This window comes from Colobus angolensis, unplaced genomic scaffold, assembly GCF_000951035.1.
Source record: "Colobus angolensis palliatus isolate OR3802 unplaced genomic scaffold, Cang.pa_1.0 Scaffold214, whole genome shotgun sequence".
NCBI classification, from domain to species: Eukaryota; Metazoa; Chordata; class Mammalia; order Primates; family Cercopithecidae; genus Colobus; species Colobus angolensis.
The window spans coordinates 822,697-844,967 of record NW_012115311.1 but is presented as its reverse complement, the minus strand read 5'-3'; the positions used below and the strand labels follow the sequence as shown (position 1 = coordinate 844,967).

Below are 22,271 nucleotides of genomic sequence, written 5' to 3'. Positions count from 1 at the left end.
CAATTCTACTGCCTCAGCCTCCTGAGTAGCTGGGATTACAGGTGCATGCCACCATGCCCAGCTGATTTTTGTATTTTTAGTAGAGACAGGGTTTCACCATGTTGGCCAGGTTGGTCTTGAACTCCCGCGCTCAAGCGATCCACCCACTTTGGCCTCCCAAAGTGCTGGGATTACAGGCGTGAGCCACCTTGCTCAGTCAAATTTCCTGTTTTTTAAATGTCTTTTTTTTTCATGGTCTTTTATAAAAATGAAAATAGGTAGATTTTAGAACAATTTGACAAGAATAGGTAACAAAAGTACACTGCATGTTTGTAAGTGATATCCTTTCCATCACGTTTTAGACCTAATTTTGGATCTTGAATTTAGAATATATAATGCCGTGAAAAGTTGCCCCGTTGTGTATTCATTTGATAAAATAACTTTTGTTCATATTTCTTTACAGAAATGTTATGAACAGAAGCAGTACAAAAATGGCCTCAAGTTTTGCAAGATGATTCTGTCGAACCCAAAATTTGCTGAACATGGAGGTATTGTCTCATGTGAGAGATTGCTTTAGGGAAATCAAATTCTAAAACCAGGGATTAACAGTGAAAGAAGAATATTTCCCAGATTCTAAGGCCTTGCCATTCTCTATTAGAGTGCACAAATGTTCAGCATTTTTTTAATGCTTTATATGAGTCTTCTAGATTACCAGTATTATCTTTAAGTATATGTACTTAAGGATAAGATTAGGATGGTTGGTTTATCTATTGGGGAAAAATTGGAGAAAGTATGTATCAATATGTTTATGGACCTGATTTCCTTTATTACTTTGAATAGAATTTTAAGTTTATACCTTGGTTTCCTGTGTGTAAAATTAGGACAAAATTTGCAATATAGAAGTATGAAGATACTGCACTTTATTCTTTGGTAGATGTGTTTTTTTTTTAGTATGTGCTGACATTTACATATGATATTACTAATTTACCATTAGAGTGCATATTTTGAGTTGTTTTTCTAACACTGGTGTTAATAAAGTTTGTATTTTCTTGTTGTATCCTTTTTCAGTAATAGCCGGTGTTAGAAGGATGGAGCAGGGTAGACATGAAAGTTACAATCCTGTAGCATAGCAATGCTGGTTGAGGTTACTCAGTATCAGACTTGGGTAACGATTGAGATCATCTTATTGGGAAAATAGACTGACCTTGCTCACTTTTCTAACACCATTTAAAAGATTCTTTGAAGGAATTGGAAAGAAATCTTCATTTCATAGAATTAATTCTAAAGCTTGTTTTCAAGCTCTTTAGCTGTGGAGCCTTTGTCCAAATGGAGCCTGTGGGAAAGTTCAATATGTGAAACAGATAAAAGGTATTGGAGGGGGGTTTGGACCACAGGGTCACCATGTTCTGAATATCATAGAGTCTGCAGAAATCAGTTTGAAAATCATTCTTCTTGCGTAACTCCCTTCTTGTGGATAATTCAGAGAATTATTTCATTCTGAACCATCTTTTATTAACTTCCTTACATATTTTTTGTTGCCACTACCATCATCCAGTGTTGTGGTCTTGAAATGTGAACTGATGTAATTAGCCTAAGTGGAATTTGTTGGAACAAACTTGCTATCAAAAATGAAGTCTGTTCCAATATTGAATAAAGTGAAGTTTAAATTATGTATATGTCTTTATTAAGGTAGATTGAGTGTTTTTGTGTGGTTGTAAATCAGATTGATTAGAATTGACCTTAGGTAAGAGCTGTGGAACTGCTATGGTAGATCTAATTCTGTAAGACTCATGTCTGCTTTGTTAATTTTTATTTTTATTTTATTTTATTTTTTTTAGACAGAGTCTCACTCTTGTCGCCCAGGCTGGAGTGCAGTAGCACAGTATTGACTCACTGCAACCTCTGCCTCCTGGGTTCAAGCAATTCTCCTGCCTCAGCCTCCCCAGTAGCTAGGATTACAGGTGTGTGCCACCATGCCTGGCTAATTTTTATTAGAGACGGGGTTTTGCTATGTTGGCCAGGCTGGTCTCAAACTCCTGACCTCAGATGATCCACCCGCCTCAGCCTCCCAAAGTGCTGGGATTATAGGTGTGAGCCATTGCGCCTGGCCTGCTTTGTTAATTTTTTCAGCAGAATAATATCAACCACTTTTACAGAGTCTTGTGAAGGGCAGAAACCATTTTAGCAACTCTGAAACTATGGAATTTCAGAGCAGGACTTCGGCTGCTAAGCTTTAAGTAGGTATTTAAATGTAGTTTTATTTTTTCTACTTGGAGGGAAGTTCAGGCTGTGAGATTAAAAAGATGAATTGGAGCCGTAGTAATCCTTCAGATCTCAACTGTTAAAGTACTATTAAGATAATCATTTTCTGTCATTTGTAAATAGAGTTTAAAAATTATTTTTCAGAGACTTTGGCTATGAAAGGATTAACACTGAACTGTTTAGGAAAAAAAGAAGAAGCTTATGAATTTGTTCGTAAAGGACTTCGTAATGATGTCAAGAGTCATGTCTGTATCCTTTTGCAGTAAATAGTTTGTTTTAACTAATTTTTTCCTAATTCAAATTAAATTTGTACTATGAAAATTCCAAACGTACGTAGAAGAGAGAATTTAATGAACTCTGTGTATCCATTACTCAACTATAGTCATTATCAACATTTTGTAATATTAGTTTCGTTTTTGCTTGTGCCCCTCCTCCAATAATTAGTTTCATTTGTTCCCTACCCTGTGTTTTTTTATTGGAATATTTTAAAGGAAATCTCTATAAAATGTGTTTACTTCTGTTGTGCTTAGTGTTGGAGAAAAGTTACTTTGATAATTGTATGTGACTTGAAACCCATCTTTTTCTTAAACATAATTAACTGGATGATACTTTTCTATTATTCCAAATACTGACTTTTAGTTAATCGTATGTTAAAATTTGTGTGTCTTAAACTTTCTTCTAGACATTTTAGAAGAAAAACTTATTTTAAAACAGATTTTACTTAATATTAAGTATGATATTGGTTCTTCAGCTTGGTTTCTGTTAACACGGAGACATAGCTATTACTTAATTTGATCTTTATAATTGTGTTTTTCTTTGGGCAATATCCCAGTGTGTAAAAAAAAAAAATTTTTTTTTTTTGGTTGGGGAAGGAGTCTCACTCTGTTACCCAGGCTAGAGCGCAGTGGCATGATCTTGGCTCACTGCAACTTCTGCCTCCTGGGTTCAAGCGATTCTCCAACCTCAGCCTTCCAAGTAGCTGGGACTACAGGTGTGCACCACCATGCGCAGCTACTTGTTGTATTTTTAGTAGAGATGGGGTTTCGCCATGTTGGTCAGGCTGATCTTGAACTCCTGACCTCAGGTGATCCACCCTCCTCGGCCTCCCGAAGTGCCGGGATTACAGGCATGAGCCACCATGCCCGGCCAAAAGAAATTTTTTTTTTTAAAGGATGGATCATTGAAATTGACTTTCATTTGTTTTGCTTATCTATGTGTTTATCTGCATTTTTTTTTCACATATTGCCCTTGCGTTTTAATTTGTTACATTTAATTCACTTAGCCACGTACTGGTATTGAACACAAATAATCTCAGTAGTGTTTTCACATATTTAGCTTAGGGCTTTCTCAAATTACTAAATACTTATTTCTTTATCCCAGTGCTTACCCCAGAGTGAAGAGAAGGGCATGTAAGTATGATAGTTTTGTGGGGCTTTTGACTCCAAGATATGCTAAGACTTTAATTTATAAGAAATAAAACTTATTTTTTGTGGCCTTTAATATATATTAGGGAATTAGGTGATAGTTACACGTTACTTTAGAATTGGTTGACTGTAAATTTGTTTCAAAAGGTAGTTGCAGTTTTTGTATATATTCTGTTTCAACACATCATGATGAAGAATAGGTGAATGTTGAGGTTGCTGGGGTAGGAAAGTGATGGGATAGAGGGTAGAAAATGTGAAGAATTTTTGCCAAGAATTCTTTAAGGTTACTTAAAATATTACAGAAAATTTCAAACATGTACACAAGTAGAGAGAACAGAATAATGACCCCCTCCCCATGTGGCTATTACCCAGCTTCAACAATTTGACAGTTATCAATCAAGCCGGATCTGGTTTCGTCTTTAACTTCCCCTCACTATTTCCCTTTCCCAGACCCCAGATCATTCTGAAACAAATCCCAGGCAAAATACCATTTCCTTAATGTAAGTTTTATATTAGACATGTAGCATAGTGTATTCTAGTGTCTGTGTATGTCTTTGTTTCCTTAACTTAATAGGTTGGCATGTATATGGACTGTTGCAGCGTTCTGATAAGAAATATGATGAAGCTATAAAATGTTACCGAAATGCCCTCAAATTAGATAAAGATAACCTGCAAATTTTGAGGGATCTCTCACTGTTGCAGATCCAAATGAGAGACCTTGAAGGTTACCGAGTAAGTACTTCTTAAATGTGTGTGACTTTACAGTAGATATAATTTAAGAGCATGTGAATTCAGAATGAGGTGAGCATAAGCCAAGATCACATAGATTTGATTGTTCATTAGAAAGTGTGTGTCACTTGGGACCTTCCTCCTCAGTCATAGTTATGGCACTTTTTACTTGAGTATCAAAAAAGAATAACTGGTGGGGTGCGGTGGCGCACGCCTGTAATCCCAGCAGTTTGGGAGATTGAGGTGGGAGGATCACTTGAGATTAGGAGTTAGAAACCAGCCTGAGCAACATAGGCCAGACTCCGTCTCTACAAATAAGAAAATTAGCTGGGCATGGTAGTTCACACCTGCAGTCCCAGCTACCCAGGAGGTTGAGGCAGGAGGATCCCTTGAACCTAAGAGTTGAGACTCCAGTGAGCCATGGTTGTGCCACTGCACTCCAGCGTGGACAACAGAGCAAGACTTTTTCTCAAAAAACAAAAACAAAACTGGTTTTTAAAACATTTTTAATTCATTAATTATTTTTAAAAAAGAGACAAGGTCTTGCTATGTTACCCAGGCTAGTCTTGAACTCCTAGGCTCCAGTGATTTTCCCACCTCAGCCTCCCAAAGTGCTGGGATTATAGGCATGAGCCACTATGCCTAGTTTAACTGGAATATCTGTGTGCAGCTGCTATACTAGATTTTGTAGGTTTGATGTTTACAAATTTGGTAAACTAATAGGGCTTTTATAATTGAAACCTAAACATAAAAGTAGCTTTTAAAAATTATTGGTTAGTAGATATTTTAAAAATGTTAGAAGGGTTGCCATAAATCAGTCTTTCTGTAGTTCAGACCTCTTCAGATTTGCATTTTCAACTCTCTCCTGGACTTCTCCATGTGCTTATTCCACTTAGTATCCTAGAATCACTATGTCCAACATGGAATTCTCTTACTTTCTTACGAGAAGGAGGCCACTAGGTTCTAACAGTTTTCTTTAAATACATTATTTATACTCTTCTTTTGCCCTCATACCCCATGCCTAGATTTTTGCCATATAAGCCCTCATACCCCATGCCTAGATTTTTGCAGCCACTTTAAGGGCTCTGCTGAACTTAGTAAGAATAATGGCACCACTCTTCAAAGTGTGTATTTTTTTTTCTTCAGCTGTGCTTAGCAGCTTAGATGCGGTTGGAGTTAAAATCAGTTATCTTTAGGAATGAGGCATAGAAATTAAGAATATTGGCCAAACAATGGTTGCTAAAGTGGATTGTGAAATAAATTAAGTTGAAAGAGAGCTAGGCCTGGTATTATATGTCTTAGTCCTGGCTACTTGAGAGGCTGATGTAGGAGGATCGCTTGAGGTCAGGAGTTTAGTCCAGCCTGGGCAACATAGGGAGACTCTGTCTCTTAAAGAAAAAAAGGAGAGCTGATGGTGAAAGTGTGAAGGACCCAGGAAGTATAGATGCTGGTGGTCTCAAAGAACAAGGGTAGGAATGTCACCAAACGATAGTGTTGGCAGCATGGGAGCTGTGGGTAGAGAGTGAGATAACTAAATTTATGATTTCTGGGTGGCAGTAACTTCTAGGGTATGGCTGTGGGAGTGAGCCTCTGAATGGAGTGGAGGAGAAAATCATTAAAGATTAGAAAATCTTGGGACTTAGAGGATAGATTGTGGGATGGGTGATACACATTAGTTTTGCATTTGCCCTGGGTAACGCCAAGAGTTGGCAGAGAAAATAATACTGACCTACGCTTTAATAAAGGATTTGGGAATGACAGAGATGCAACAGTAAAAATAAGGGATAGTCAAATGTTTGGGTGTTTCCCCTGGCTGTGTCTGTCCTGTATCTGGCCAATTATTACAATGTATTTACACTGTAAATACATGTAATTCATATAATAGTTTTGTAAGTAGCAAAATGTAGTTTAATAAAAAACCATCTTAGTCTTCTTACAGAATGTTTAGTTACCAAAAAAAAATTTCATTATTTAAAAGTAATTTAATAAGGCAGTCCAAAGGCGTGGGCCCCAAAGGTGTTTCAGTGACAGCCTCACAGTGACTATTACAGGATATTCTAGAACTTTAGTAATTTAGGTGAGAAACATAAAAAGTACTTCTATTTTGGCCGGGCACGGTGGCTCAAGCCTGTAATCCCAGCACTTTGGGAGGCCGAGACGGGCGGATCACGAGGTCAGGAGATCGAGACCATCCTGGTGAACACGGTGAAACCCCGTCTCTACTAAAAAATACAAAAAACTAGCCGGGCGAGGTGGAGGGCGCTTGTAGTCCCAGCTACTCGGGAGGCTGAGGCAGGAGAATGGCGTAAACCCGGGAGGCGGAGCTTGCAGTGAGCTGAGATCCGGCCACAGCACTTCAGCCTGGGTGACAGAGCGAGACTCCGTCTCAACAAAAAAAAAAAAAAAAAAGTACTTCTATTTTATGCTGAAACTGATCTTTGTTGATATAGTTCATTAGAAATGTGTTAAAGGTTAGATTGTTTTCTTAAAACTAATGAAATAATGAGAATGTTTAGCAAGTTAAAACGTGTTTTTTTTAGGAGACAAGATACCAGCTTCTTCAGTTGCGCCCCACACAGCGTGCTTCATGGATTGGATATGCTATTGCATACCATTTGCTGAAAGATTATGATATGGCCTTGAAACTGTTGGAAGAATTTAGACAAACTCAGCAAGTAAGAATTTTAATGTTTTCTTTTACCTTCACAAACGGAGTGGTTGACTTTTTAATTGTCCCTGCCCTCAAATGTGAATCGAAGTATTTGAGACCTATGGAAAACTGGAAAACTTTTTTACATAATTGGAAACAGTTAAAATGTTGGATGTTTCTTCTCTCTGTTTTTTTTTTTTTTTTTTTTTTTTTTAAGAGACGAGGTCTTGCCATGTTGCCCAGGCTGGTCTCGAACTCCTGACCTTGTGATCCACCTGTCTCGGTCTCCCAAAGTGCTGGGATTACAGGTGTGAGCCACCGTGCCTGCCAATTTCTATTTTCTTTTCTTTACTTTTTTTTTGAGACAGGGTCTGACTGTGTTGCCAAAGCAGAAGTGCTGTGGCTATGCACTACAGTCTTGAACTCTTAGGCTACGACTAGGACTTGAAATCCTAGCTAGGACTTCTCCAGAGACTGAGGCATGAGGCAGGAGGATCGCTGGGCCTACGGGTGTACCACTGTGCCTGGCAACGTTGTTTTTTTAAGACATAATGCTGCTGCATGCTTAATAGACTATAGTATAGTGTTAATAAAACTTTATTAGTTTAGTTTTTATTTTGAGGCTGAGTTTCACCCTTGTTGCCCAGGCTGGAATGCAGTGGCACGATCTTAGCTAACTGCAACCTCCACCTCTGGGCTTAAGCGATTCTTCTGCCTCAGCTTCTTGAGTAGCTGGGATTACGGGCATGCGCCACCATGCCAGGCTAATTTTGTATCTTAGTAGAGACGTGGTTTCACCACGTTGGCCAGGTTGGTCTTGAATTCCTGACCTCAGGTAATCCACCCACCTCAGCCTCCCAAAGACCTGAGGATACAGCCGTGCACCACCGTGCCCGGCCAGTGGAACTTACATGCACTGGGAAACCATAAAATTGTGTCACTCACTTCATTGTGGTGGTGTGGAACCAGCCCACAGTATCTCCAAGGTATACCTGTAATTGATTTTTCTTCATCGATCTTTTATTCTGTGACCTTGCTAAACACTTTTATTAATTCTAGTAGGTTTTTTTTTTTTTTGTAGATTCTGTAGTATTTCAACCATTTTTATATTTGTATGTAGGATTTGTTGACCTGTATCACTTGGGGTAGACAGAAGTCCCACCCCATTATTTGTTGTAAATAATGCATTCATTTTTGGTGCTGTTAATCACTCTTCTGTTTGTATCTGCTTGTGGGTTGCCTTCTTGTTTGTGTGAATGACTCTCCTGAGAAGGCAGTTTAATTAAAGGTCTGTAACTGCTTTATATAATTATACAAATAAAGTAATTTGGTCATTTTTTTTTTCAGGTTCCTCCAAACAAAATAGATTATGAATATAGTGAACTGATACTATACCAGAATCAAGTGATGAGAGAGGCAGATCTATTTCAGGAATCTTTGGAACATATAGAAACATATGAGAAACAAATATGTGATAAACTTTTGGTGGAAGAAATTAAGGGTAAGTTGGCTTCCCTTTTTTTTAATGGCCTCAAACAGAAAACAAAAAGCTACATATTTTATTCTCTCCTAAGTCTTACATGACACTTGTTATGTATCTGGCAAGGCTCCAAACACTTTATTATTAAGCCATTATTAACTAGTTTAATCCTCATAACAACCCTATGTTGTAGTTTTTATATCTATTTTGGAGATGAGGGGAACTGAGGAACTGAGAGATTGACTAACCCCGAGTCATACAGTTTAGTAAACTGGAGAGTGCTGGATTTGAATCCAGATTTCATTCCCTTAAGCGGTATATTATTCTGCCTTCATATTGAATTTGTATCTCTGTATATCCATATATAGTTAATTAAATATAGTGAGAACCATAATTGATGATACTGGGATCATCATGAACACAAAGGTCATTTATTTTCATCATGGGCTAATTATGAAGACAGGATCCCTATAGTTTTAACAGCATTCATCAACAAAGGGTCAAAAAAAAATTTTCACAAAGCTTTGCTCATTAGTTCTCTTTACCTGAGCAATATTGTATTAAATTGCCCAGCTAAAATAATAGTTTAGAACTAAAGTTTCATACAGTTGTAGGACCTCTGAAGTCTGAAGCTTAATAAAAATAATAGCTAATATATATTTTAAAACTCTTCTTCTGTTTGAGTATGGTAATTGCTTACACTGCTTTATTTCATTTAATTTTTTAGCGCTTTTAAGATGGATACTATTTATTAACCCCATTTTATAGTGGAAGAGACTGAGGCTTAGAGAGGTTAAGGACTTGCCCAAAGTCATCCAGCTTTTTAAGTGGTAGAGTTATAGTTTCTAAGCACATCAACACATCCTTCTGACTTCAGAGCCCTTACTTTTTTCTAAAAAACAGACATTTTCAGGACAGTTTTAGATTCACAGTAAAATCTAGAAAAAGGTACAGAGAGTTGCCATATATCCCTGTGTACCCATAGCCTTTCCCACTGTCACACTTTATGGGTTTTGACAAATGTATAATGACATGTATTCACCACTATAGTATTATACAAAGTAGTTTCACTGCCCTAAACATCCTTTGTTTCACCTTTCCATCCCTCACTCCCTGGCAAGCCTCTGCATAGTTTTGCCATTTCCAAAATGTCATATAGTTGTAATCATACAGTATGTAGCCTTTTCAGATTGGTTTTATTTTTGCCAGATCATTTCTTGCCTGAGGAGGATTGGCTTCTTTCACTTAGTAATATATGCTCTTTTTCCCATGCCTTTTCATGAGCTTCTTACTTTTAACCAATATACTCTTTCTGGTTAATGTATAGCACAGGAGTGATTTATTTTTTATTGTAATTAATATTAATACCAATATTAATGACACTTTTAAAAGTTATTGATAAAAATATGGGTAAATAATTAAATATTCTGATTTCTATCTTGTTCCATTACTTATTGATGGGAGCAAAGAGGAAAAAAGGCAATTATTTTTCCTTTCTGAAATATTATTGTCGTTTCCTGATTAAATCTTAACTCCCTCGGGTTGCTGTTTCTCTTTCTTGATATTTGTCCTGTAGCATCAATAGGAAATGCATTCAATATAATCCATAAGTTAGATTATTTAATCTTAAAAAAAATAGGGAATGCAGTTAGGTTAGTTTATTTAATCTTAAAAATAAAAACAAATAGGGAATGCAGTTTTTGAAAAGTAAATACGGTACAGTGAAATTAATTCAAGTTAGTATAGGCCGTGAATGGTGGTTCATACCTGTAATCCCAACACTGGGAGGCTGAGGCGGGAGGATTGCTTGAGGTGCAGGATTTCAAGACCAACCTGGGCAACATAGTGAGACTCTATCTCTACAAAAAATTAAAAAATTATCTGGGTGTGGTGGTTCATGCCTGTGGTCCCAGCTACTTGGGAGACTGAGAAGGGAGGATTGCTTGAGCCTGGGAGGTTGAGGCAGCAGTGAGCTGTGATTGTGCCACTAGCACTTCAGCCTGGATGACAGAGCAAGACCTTGTCTCAAAAAACAAAAATAAATCTGCACATTGCCTATAGTCACATTTATCCTTATATTGCTAGTGAGGGTAATTTGGGGGCCATTAATTTGAATACATAGCTCATGCTTTGTATTATCTACAGAGACAGATCATGGTATTATTTTTCGATTTTCACTGAACTTTGCAGGTCCAGAGACCTTTGATATTCACACAGTTTTCTTTGTGGTCATTAACTTTTTACGATCCTTTAAAAAGCTTTAAAAGTTGGAGATTTCCGCTTATTTATGAATATGTAGATGTGTGTGTGTATACATATATATATTTGTCCTGTGCATTCCTTTGCTTCATGGTAGTAGCAAATAACAGATGTTTTTTGAAAATTAAAAAGATGCTGTTGTCTTATTATATCTAGGATAAGCAGAGTAAAAATTGGCCAGAAGATAATCGTGGAGGAATTGGGCATATTTAAAGTTTTCAGTAGCAGATATTTATATGTATTCATTATGTGACAGGCAATGTGCTAACTACCCACTTTTCTCCCTGTCACAAAGCTAGTTAGTGGTGGAGTTGGTAATTATTCCTAGTTCAGTCTAATTGTAGAGTTTGAGTGATATATAAAAATAGTAAAATAATAGTACATAAAACCTGCTATAATGTACTGCCTCCTCCAACATGATGAAAGGAGAAATAGTATGACTTGAAGACATTTTAAAAGGTGGTTTGAAATAGATTGTTTGGGGAATGAGTAATCTTGAGGGCAGGAAGCTGAGGTATGTTCTTTTTTGAGACTCTCCCCTTTATCTTAGATTAGGTGTGTTTCCATCGTATTAGAGAGGTCTGGGTCCTCATTCTCCACACCTCCTCCTAATTTGTGTGGCTTAGTAAAAGGATTTGACCTTTTACCGACCCACTCAGCTAACCTGTACATGAACATGGCTTGTGTGGTTTCCTGTTATAAAGCGGTGTTTAGTGTTACAATTTCACTGAGTTAAACTTCTCCAGTTTTAGTGATCTTGAAACAATGAGAATTGAGTGGAGAATTAATATATGAACTGATAGGAAAGATATATTCAAATCTTGTAGTAGGAAGGAAGATACGAATGTTTCACTAGAATTACTTGCCAGTCTAATTTTGATGTGTTTGTGTGTGTCTAGTTATTTCAAAGGGTATGATATGTGTGTAATGCAAAAGTTTTTTTACTAACAAATTAATGTCTTACATATGTGTTTGGAGTGTAAGAGGGAGCCAAAAATGAAGGTTCACTTCTGAAGGCAAGCTATGCTTAGTTGCATAAACTGCTACACGTCCAAAGGGGAAGCATACAGAGTTCTGTCTTTTTAACCATCTCTTCATTGATAATGCTTAGTGAAGTCCCTGGGGTCAGATAGATATTTAATGTTTAAAATGAATATGTCTTTAAACTTAATTTCAGGGGAAATACTGTTGAAATTGGGAAGATTAAAAGAAGCCAGTGAAGTGTTCAAAAACTTGATTGATCGGAATGCAGAAAATTGGTGTTATTATGAAGGCTTGGAAAAAGCACTACAGATTAGTATGTAATGATTTTTCTCTTTTTTCTCATAACTACCGTTTGAAATATAATAAAATGTAAAGTTGTAATAATACTTGAGAACAAACAATTTTAGCATTAGTATTCATTTTTCCATTTAGTAAAATTATAGGTTAAATATGGGAGTGAAAATGAATTCAAATAGTTACACTTAAGTGTAAGTGCTTGCAGATATTTTAGGTTCCTTGACCTTTACCTGTTATGGTATTGGGAGGTGAGGCAAAAACAAAACAAAGCGAAACCAAAACAAACAAAAAAAATACCAATTTAGAGTAGAGACATGGGAAAGAAAATGAGCATTCGCTTTCTGGGAAGTGTTGTAACTATTTAATATTTTAAAACCATTAGACATTCATTACCCTCAACTTCTAAATAATAAGAATTGGGCCAAACAATTATTGTTGAGGGTATTTGCTTTGATTTCAAACTAGGCTAATTTATGTAGAGCAAAATGTTACATATCTTCCTTTGAAATTAGGTAACTGACCCTTTTTAGAAATCTAGTATCAGTCCAAGATTTTGTGATATTTTCATAATTAAGTGTTGGTAGGAACTGTTAATATTCCTAAAATCATATTTACTCATGAATAAATGTATTCCTGAAATAATTATGAAACTGGCTCAAAGATGTTGAAACAGCAGAATTTTTTTTTTTTTTTTAGAATTTTTAAATTTAAAAAGTTTGGTAAAGCTGGGCGCAGTGGCTCAAGCCTGTAATCCCAGCACTTTGGGAGGCCGAGACGGGCGGATCACGAGGTCAGGAGATCGAGACCATCCTGGCTAACCCGGTGAAACCCCATCTCTACTAAAAAATACAAAAAAAAAAAACTAACCAGGCGAGGTCGCGGGCGCCTGTAGTCCCAGCTACTCAGGAGGCTGAGGCAGGAGAATGGCGTGAAACCGAAAGGCGGAGCTTGCAGTGAGCTGAGATCCGGCCACTGCACCCCAGCCTGGGCGACAGAGCGAGACTCCGTCTCAAAAAAAAAAAAAAAAAACCGTTTGGTAAATAGGTAGCTACCCACATTCATTTATAGTAGTATAAGCTATAAGAAAAGTTTAATTGTTGTATCCTCACTGGTATTAATTCAGATGTTCTTTTTATGTTTAAAATTTTACACTGCAAATTGTTAAAAGTTTATTTTCTTAAATATTTTTAAGAAAATGATTAAAATCACAATATTGATTAAAGTAATAATCTGAAGAAAACAGCAAAATTACTAGCATGAAGGTTGAAAACGGGTTAACTATGATTTTTCTTTAAAGTAGTAACATTACAATTAATAAAAATATTTTAATGTTTTACTAAAATGAATAATATGTTGCATATATCAGGATTCTTGGTTACTATAAAATGTATTGATTACAAAAGTAATTACACTACTTTATTGTTTTAGGTAACTTGCTCCAACTTGTAACTTTAAGTAGGGTATTGAATATGTTTAGTTTTGTCTTAATTTGATTACATTTATACAGCTTGTTATATCTAGGGTAGTGGAGAATTGTTTTCATACTTGGTGCTTGTCTTTGTCTAAGATGAGGCATGAATATGAGAGTATTTTTAAAATATTTATATGCAGTTGCATTTATGTATTAGTATAAGGGTCTTTAATATTTTGTGAAGTCTCCAAATTATTAACAGAGAGTGAGGGTCCCCCCCCCCACATATCTTTGGTCTTAAAATCCAACCAAATTGGAGCTCCAAAACATATTATTGGGGGAAGGAATGAGTCTAAACAAGATCACACCTCTTCAAGCATGGTGTTTACAATCTTGATGCTTGATATTAATGTTGAGTGTCAATACTTATAAACACTACATTCCCTACAGACATACCTTGTCTGCTAGCACCCAGGGTTATTCTTAGGATAGTTATTTTTCTGTGGTTTAGACGACAGGATTTGGATTAAGATCTACTTAAAACGTTATAGTTCTAAAACAGGTTTGCGTTTTCTTAAAATTCCACTATAAATTATCTTATAGCTTATAAATCTCTTTTTTTGAATTATGCAGGACATTATTTTAGAAAGATAAACTACACCCAGATCCTGTTTGCTTGCATATTGTTGTTTCAGAGTAACATGTACTTTATGTATAGATACATCCTTTATGTGGTACTATAAAATTAGGTGGCTCTTGGGAGGGAAGATACAACTTTCTGTTAGAAGTATAATTTTGTCTTTTGGAAGGATAATGGACTTTCATTAAAGATTTTAAGTGTTAATGTTAACATGGAAGTTTAGTTTATCTTTTTATATTTTAAACATTTGCAATAATAATCCTAAAACTGTTGCTCCTTTGAGCCTAATCAACAGACATTATAGGCTTTTATGGGGATATATGTAGGTTTCTTTGGTTCAGAGTGTTTATGTAAGATATGTTATTAGAGATATATTATAAAAAGATTTTCTTTTCCATGAGTTGTATGCTAAAGGAATATAGAGAAGTGCAGCATATCTTGAGTCTGTGATGACTTGTATATGTGATTCGGGTTGTATTTAGAATCTTGCGATGAAATAAGTTTTGGATTTCTCTGGAGATGAGTTTAAAACAGTGACTTAACTGATTATAGTATTTTGCCACCACAGAGTTTTACATGTTATTTTTGCCAAAATTGAAAGCAGCTTTAATATTGTTAATGCAGTTTTATTTATAACAACATTTTAAAAGTTTGTTAGCATTTTACCATGGATAAAAGTTTTGATGCTATGAATCTCACCCATATTTACTGATAATAGGCACTTTAGAAGAGAGGCTTCAAATTTATGAAGAAATTAGTAAGCAGCACCCCAAAGCAATTACACCCAGAAGATTACCCTTGACTCTTGTCCCAGGTAATATTAGGATGTCTTTTATGATACTAATTATTTGCCGAAATTACTCAATGTTAATTTATATTTTGGAAACGTGTTTCTGTTATGGAGTTTATGTCTACAGCATTCTTGGAGTTGGGAGTGAACAGTTGTGAATTTATTATTTATATGTTAAGAGTGTTATACTTCAATGTGTAGCTAAATGTTGGTTTTAATATTTGAACTTATCTATATAAATATAAAACTACTTTTCTTAAGTTGATCTCATAGAGGTAGAAAGTAGAATGATAGATACCAGAGCTGGCAAGGGGGGTGTAGGGGGGAGATGAAGAGAGGTTGGTTAATGGGTACAAATATACAGTTAGATAGAAGGAATAAGTTTCAGTGTTTGCAGAGTAAGGGGACTGTAGTTAAGAACAATATATCCTATATTTCAGGATAGCAAAAGAGAGGACTTGAAATGTTCCCAACACATAGAAATGATAAGTAATCAAGGCGATAGATACCCTGAATACCCTGACTTGATCATTACACGTTCTCTGTGTGTAACAAGATATCATGTACTGCCTAAATATGTACACATACTATGTATTGGTAGAAAAACTGCTTGTCTTATGTGACTTTTAAAAAAGCACCATATTTAGAAGGTAAATTCCCTGTAATTAGTGACAAATTATATGTGGTATTATGATTTGAGTGGTAAAAGTTTTGAAGTTTTTTTTTTTTTTTTTTGAGTCAAGATCTTGCTCTGTTACCAGGCTGAAGCTGGAGTGCAGTGGCACAATCACTGCAGCCTCAAACCCCTGGGCTCAAGCTATAGTTTTGAAGTTTTATATCTTCTTTTTTGAGCATACATTCAAAGAAATAGTTGTGAGCTATTTGCACCCACCACGGTGTTTTAAGAACAGAATGTCATCATTCCCTCAGTTAGCCACTTTCCTGAGTTTTGCTTTTTATCATGCCATTACTTTTATTTTTAGAGCTCCATGTATTTTGTATTCCTGAAAATAAAAACAGCTTTTGTACTTTATATAACTAGGAGTACTCTGGTACGTATTCTGTGATTTGCTTTTATTGTACAATAGTATATTCATGACCTTGAGTCAAGTTATTGTATGTAGCTGAACTCATTTACTTTTGGGCTACATAGGAGGTAGACAGTATATTAGCTCTTCAGGTAACTAATATCTTTGTTGAGTTTTTTAAAAAGTATGTGTTTTTGTTGAAGTCTTTAATTTTATTTGTAAGAATTGTATATTGGGACTTCTGGTATTTTGATACAAGTCAGACTCTACAAAGCTAATATAACTTAAACGTATTCTGGAGAGGTGAGGAGTATATTTTATATTCTCAGAGTGGCAAATATTTGTTTAAATTCTTGGGTTATAAGTTTATTTTTACCAAAAGATTGATGAAAATTAAAATTTTTTAGTTGACTGGCTTGTGAAATATGTGAAATACCCTTTAGAAATGTATTTGATTAGACAGTAGCTAGAAGTTGATATTAAAAATTCATTTTATACTATTGCATTTCAGTTCCACATATGAAGAGTAGTATTCTCTGATCCTCCTTTTTTTTTTTTTGTTTTGTTTTTGTAGAATACAGAGAGCAGATTTCTCTAATGTTTTCCAGGGAACATTAAGTCCAAGTGGGTATTAATAGGCTTGGTGGGGAGGTTGTTGGTGTGCTTGTGCTTGGGCTGTTCTTCAGCCAAGTAAGTTTGGGAAACTGGGTTAAACACAGCTATCAGGTTTCTATAGGACTTCTCAGAGCTTTTAATATACACTTTGTGAATTTCAAAGATGGGAGTATATGCGTAGTGAGGAGTATTTTCCCTAATAAAGGTGTCTTGTGGAAGATGCTTAAGTTTACATTTCTGTATTTCTTCCTTCTCCTCTTTGTTTTAAAAAATAATAGCTTTTTTGAAATATAATTCATATACCATAAACTTCACTTTTAAAAAGTGTGCAATTCAGTGTTTTAGTATATTAATCATGTTGTGCAACCATCATCTCCGTCTGCTTTCAGAAATTTTTCATGACCCCAAAAAGAAACCCCATACCTATTTCACTCCCTATCACCCCTCCACCATAGTAGCTGGAAACCACCAGTCTACTTTCTGTACCTGTGGATTTGCCTGTTTTTGGACATTTCAAATAAATGGAATCATACCATATGTGGTCTTTAGTGTCTGACTTCTCCTTTTTTTGGTCTCAAGGTATATTTTGTGTTTCACAATATATTGTGTATAGGGGGGAGTATTTCCTTAGGAGCTTTAAAATTGCATTCATATGCTTCTTGGGAAAGAAAGAAACCTCACTTAGCTTTAAGATTACGAACAAGACTTCTTTGTTCTCTTTTTCTCATTTGGAACATGGAGCTTCAGATTTATACTGCCTACATTTATTTCCATAGGCAATATAAGTTTGCTAAAAGCCCTCAATATGTGGCAGTATAGGGTAGGAAATATATTTTTACTGAAAGAGCCTAGAGTTTTTTTTACTGTAAAATGTGATCTAGGTTAAAGTGGAACCATCCTAGACTCTCTTGGACATGCTGTCTTTGAAATGCCATAAAAATCTTTTTACAAAACAGGTCTCAGTGGAGGAGTCTGATGGCATAGGCTTTCAAGGTCATCATCGCTTTGAGGTTCTGACATATGTGTATTTACAAGGCTCCAGTGAATGTATATAAAATTATGCAAATACTTAATTTTATCTGTGCAAAGCTGACTATTTCATGATTTTTTTGCCTGTCTAGAAATGCTTTTATGTGCAGTTAGAAAGCCATTTTGGCATTATCAAAAGCAATAATATCTTCCTCAAGAAAAATGATGCATCTTGAGAATACAAGGTGAAGGTTTTGAAAAAGCCTTTCCATTTTTTAGATAAAAGGGCTTCATACCACAGAACAATAAGGAAATTTTCTAACACCCGAAAATATTAAGTGCTCTAAAAATAATGAAGGGATAAAGGTACTTTTCAAAATAATTAGTTTAATTCATCATGTTCTATTATGGACTGGCTGAAGGGTAGAGAGAGGGAAGGAAATAATCCAGAGTATTAAACATAGAATACTAATTAAATTTTGCTCCATTATTTAGAATGGATTTCCAGTGAATCAGAAACAGACTATTCTTGCTGTTTACACTAATTATTTTAGGAATTAGTGTAAACAGGGACATCATGTTTTGGGGACATCATACTATGTATCTATCTGAGAATTATTCAGGTAACCTGTTTTGTGAGCAGTAATGCTAAAGAGGCACATAATAATTGATGGAAAAAATGAGATGGATAAATCATAAGTAATTTGGGGATATGGTGTGTGACTGAGCAGTTGGGTAGCTTTGTGGGCTTCTTGTTTAGGTGATAAATTCACACAGTTGCCAATTAGGTAAAAAGTTTATAAGTTCATGAAGTCTTTTTCTTGTCTGTCCCTTGGCAACTAAGTTTACTTCCCCTGCAGACATCCATTGTGATCAGCTGATGGTGTATTCTTCTACAAATATGTTATGCATGTGTGAGCAAAAATGTGTGTAGATTTGTTTAAGGTCACACCCCCCACCCTGCTTTTTGCAAACATGAGGTAGCATGGATTGATGGATTGCTGCGAACCTGGGTTTTCTTTTCACTTAACTCCGTATTTGGAGATTAGTCCTGGATCAGCACTTAAAGAGCTTCGTCATTTTTTTCATACCTGCACAATCTAATAAATCAGATTTGCCACTGTGATCTGAATAGACTGAGAAAGGTGACCAAGGAGGAGTTCAGAGTAGCTTCTGCTGTGAAGATAAAAGGCTTGTTTTCTCAGCAGTTGATTGCAAGTATAGAAAACAAAATATTAACTCTAAAATATAAAAACTCTAAAATCTAAAATATTAACTCAGATATCAGAGACATTTATTGAGTGATTACTATGTGGAAGACATTGTTTATTGTTGTATCTTACCTCATTTGAGCCATGCAAGTGTACTCTTGAGGCTAGTGATGGTATTGCCATCATTTTACGTGATAAAACCGAGGTTTTTAATGGACAAGTTATTTGCCCAAGGTTGCATACAATTAAGTGGAGAAGTCTGCATTCCTCTAAGAAACAGCGTCTCTTACAGTCTCCCACAATTTTGTTAGCTTTTGTTGTACACCAGAGGAATTACTGGAAAGATGCGTTCTCTGAAACTATTTTTGATTTTTAAAGAAGCAATGGTGTATAATTTAACCCAGGATTAAGTTTTATGTTGTCTTCGTAATCTGTGATTTTTCTTTTTTCTTTTTTTTTTTTTTTTTTGAGATGGTGTCTTGCTCTGTCGCCCAGGCTGGCGTGCAGTGGCCGGATCTCAGCTCACTGCAAGCCCCGCCTCCCGGGTTTACGCCATTCTCCTGCCTCAGCCTCCCGAGTAGCTGGGACTACAGGCGCCCGCCACCTCGCCCTTGTATTTTTTAGTAGAGACGGGGTTTCACCGTGTTAGCCAGGATGGTCTTGATCTCCTGACCTTGTGATCCGCCCATCTCGGCCTCCCAAAGTGCTGGGATTACAGGCTTGAGCCACCGCGCCTGGCCTCTGTGATTTTTCAAAAGACAAGTTGGTCAGGCATGGTGACTCACACTTGTAATGCCAGCACTTTGGGAGGCCAAGGCAGGTGGATGATGAGGTCAAGAGATTGAGACTATCCTGGCCAACATGGTGAAACCCCATCTCTACTAAAAATACAAAAATTAGCTGGGCGTTGTGGCACACGCCTGTAGTCTCAGCTACTTGGGAGGCTGAGGCAGGAGAATTGCTTGAACCTGGAAGGTGGAGGTTGCAGTGAGCCGAGACCAGGCCACTTCACTCCAGCCTGGGTGACAGCGTGAGACTCTGTCTCAAAAGAAAAACAAAAACACCCCAGTATTTTGTATATGATCTACTAAGAAATTAGAGATTATCTGAATACAGTCTTTATAGTTAATGGAGTTAAATTTTTTTATAACATTTAATTATATTGAGTATGCATGCATGTTTTGTTCAACATGGTCAGTCACAACGAATAAAAATAACCGTTTTGGGTTGTTAGATTTTGTTGTGCAGTGTTGTGATTCATTAAGAAATCTTAGGAGGTCATTTCAATCATCCTACTTGAGGCTAAATTGTTCATGACATATATGTGTGTTTTTTTTCCCCAAATGATTAGGTAAATCCATGTGCTTATGTATTAGTCCATACTCTCAGAAAGTTCTTATATCTCTGTATTTAAAATTAAAATTCTTTGAATACTCTCTGCTTTCAAATGGTGATGACAAAAATCATTTGTAGGGGTTTAGCAATGAAAGAATTATTTACTTGATGTTGCAAACAGGTTGTTTATTTTAGTTCTAATGTTAGAATGCCCAGGGCTCAGTCTGATGTCTAACATCAATTTACTTTATTGTTGGCCTCACTCACTGAGATGTTAAGTTCTATAGGGTAGAATTAATTTTTTTTTTTTTTTTAATTTTAATCACTGCTATATCCCCAATACCTAGAACAGTGCCTGGCATGTAGTAAGTGCTTGACACATTATTGTGGAATGAATGAATGAATGTAGAAGTAAATGACAAGTTGATTTGGGAAGACATTTGTAAATACCAACTTAGTGTTTAAAAAGATCTTTTGGCTATCACTTGAATATAGTGCTGGTTACAATAGTCTGCTGCAGAGTGCTTTTTGCATATCTGCAGGGTTTTGAGCTGTAGACTAAGTGTGCTAGTCAGTGAGAGATTAGGAAAGATATTTGATACTGTGCTAAATTCAGAATGGATAGTTGATAACTTTTACTCTACTTAAAACTGTATGACTTTTTGGGTTTATAAATTGGATAGGAGGGAGCTTTATTTTTACTTAGAAAATCATTTTAAGAATTGTTTGCATGAACCAAAGAATAACAAAGTATGCTTTTGTTTCTAGGTGAAAGATTTAGAGAACTAATGGATAAGTTCCTGAGGGTTAACTTCAGTAAAGGCTGCCCACCCTTGTTTACTACTTTGAAATCTTTATATTACAATACAGAAAAGGTAAAATTTGGTATTTATTCAGATTTACTTTAGTCTTTTTACTAAATTGTAGAAAAATGTCCATGTAAAGAATGTGCTTTTACTTAATCATTTTCTCTGTTTTAGTAATGTTACTTTACTTTCAGTCTAATAATGTACTGAAATTATATGCCTGTAGTATAAGTAATATCAAAGTAAGAGGGTTTATGAAAGCACTAAAATTATAAAGGTTTATTTTTAATGGGTATACTTCTTTATTAGTAGCATTTTAAATTTGACATTGTTACCAAAGGTATATATTTATTCTATGATTATTATTTTATGGTACAATTATGGATTTTTAAATTAGTTATGTATGCTTTTAAAGTTAGAGCTTGGATAATTGAGTTAGTACAACAGTAAAATGCAATTTGGTCAAATTACTGGTATAAATTACTAGTTTTAATCAGTAGGCTGCATTTTAATAAATACAGATTTAGCTAGTTCTTGAATAAAGAATTGTCTTTCTGCTTTTTAAAATTAGAAAATAGGCTGGGCGCGGTGGCTCACGCCTGTAGGGGTGGGCAGATCATGAGGTCAGGAGATCGAGACCATCTATGGTGAAACCCCATCTCTCATAAAAATAAAAAAAATTAGCCTGGCATAGTGGTGGACGCCTGTAGTCCCAGCTACTTGGGAGGCTGAGGCAGGAGAATGCCGGGAACCCAGGAGGTGGAGCTTGCGTTGTTGAGCTGAGATCGCACCACTGCCCTCCAGCCCTGGGTGACAGAGTGAGACTCCGTCTTAAAAAAAAAAAATTTTTAGAAAATAGGCACTTAAATCTTGGTCTTAAATTAGAAAGACAATTAAAAGTTAATAGAAAGCAAGTTATACTTTTATTTCCAAGTGTTGCTTTTTATTAAAGTCTAAAATCTTGTTGTCTTTTCTGTAGTCAGTTTTTTGAAGTTACTAGCAGATAAGGAAAAGATTTTATTAGAAATCCTAAAACAATTTTTAGTTAAGCTTCTTTCATTTTTAATTTATTTAGCTTTGATTCATAATAATTTGTAAATTTGCACTGATTGTGAATAATACAATGTTGGAAATATCAGTTATAGATATAGCTGATTGGCATTTTCCTACCGGTGGCAGCAGGTTTCATAAACAAAAGAAACAACTGATGATCTCTAGTACCCAATTAGAATAAAACATCATTTATGTTAAAACAAAAACAAGCCAGGCGCGGTGGCTCAAGCCTGTAATCCTAGCACTTTGGGAGGCCGAGACGGGTGGATCACGAGATCAGGAGATCGAGACCATCCTGGCTAACACGGTGAAACCCCGTCTCTACTGAAAAATACAAAAAACTAGCCGG

At 35.8% G+C, this 22,271-nt stretch overlaps 1 protein-coding gene across 3 annotated transcripts in view; it reads left to right on the top strand.

Moving 5' to 3' along the window:
• NAA16 (N(alpha)-acetyltransferase 16, NatA auxiliary subunit) overlaps positions 1-22,271 on the top strand; it is a 65,148-nt gene that overhangs the window by 5,185 nt on the left and 37,692 nt on the right. For 2 of the 3 annotated variants that reach the window (XR_001001864.1, XM_011942963.1), the window contains exons 2-8: positions 443-527; positions 2,386-2,490; positions 4,240-4,397; positions 6,935-7,069; positions 8,392-8,545; positions 11,961-12,080; positions 14,834-14,929. Coding sequence is in view for 2 of the 3 variants with exons in the window: in XM_011942963.1 (XP_011798353.1) it covers positions 443-527; positions 2,386-2,490; positions 4,240-4,397; positions 6,935-7,069; positions 8,392-8,545; positions 11,961-12,080; positions 14,834-14,929 (853 nt within the window). In the remaining variant the exon portion in view is untranslated. Of the gene's footprint in view, positions 1-442; positions 528-2,385; positions 2,491-4,239; positions 4,398-6,934; positions 7,070-8,391; positions 8,546-11,960; positions 12,081-14,833; positions 14,930-20,831; positions 20,939-22,271 lie in introns of all 3 variants that reach the window. The other variant, XM_011942962.1, reaches the window with a different exon arrangement.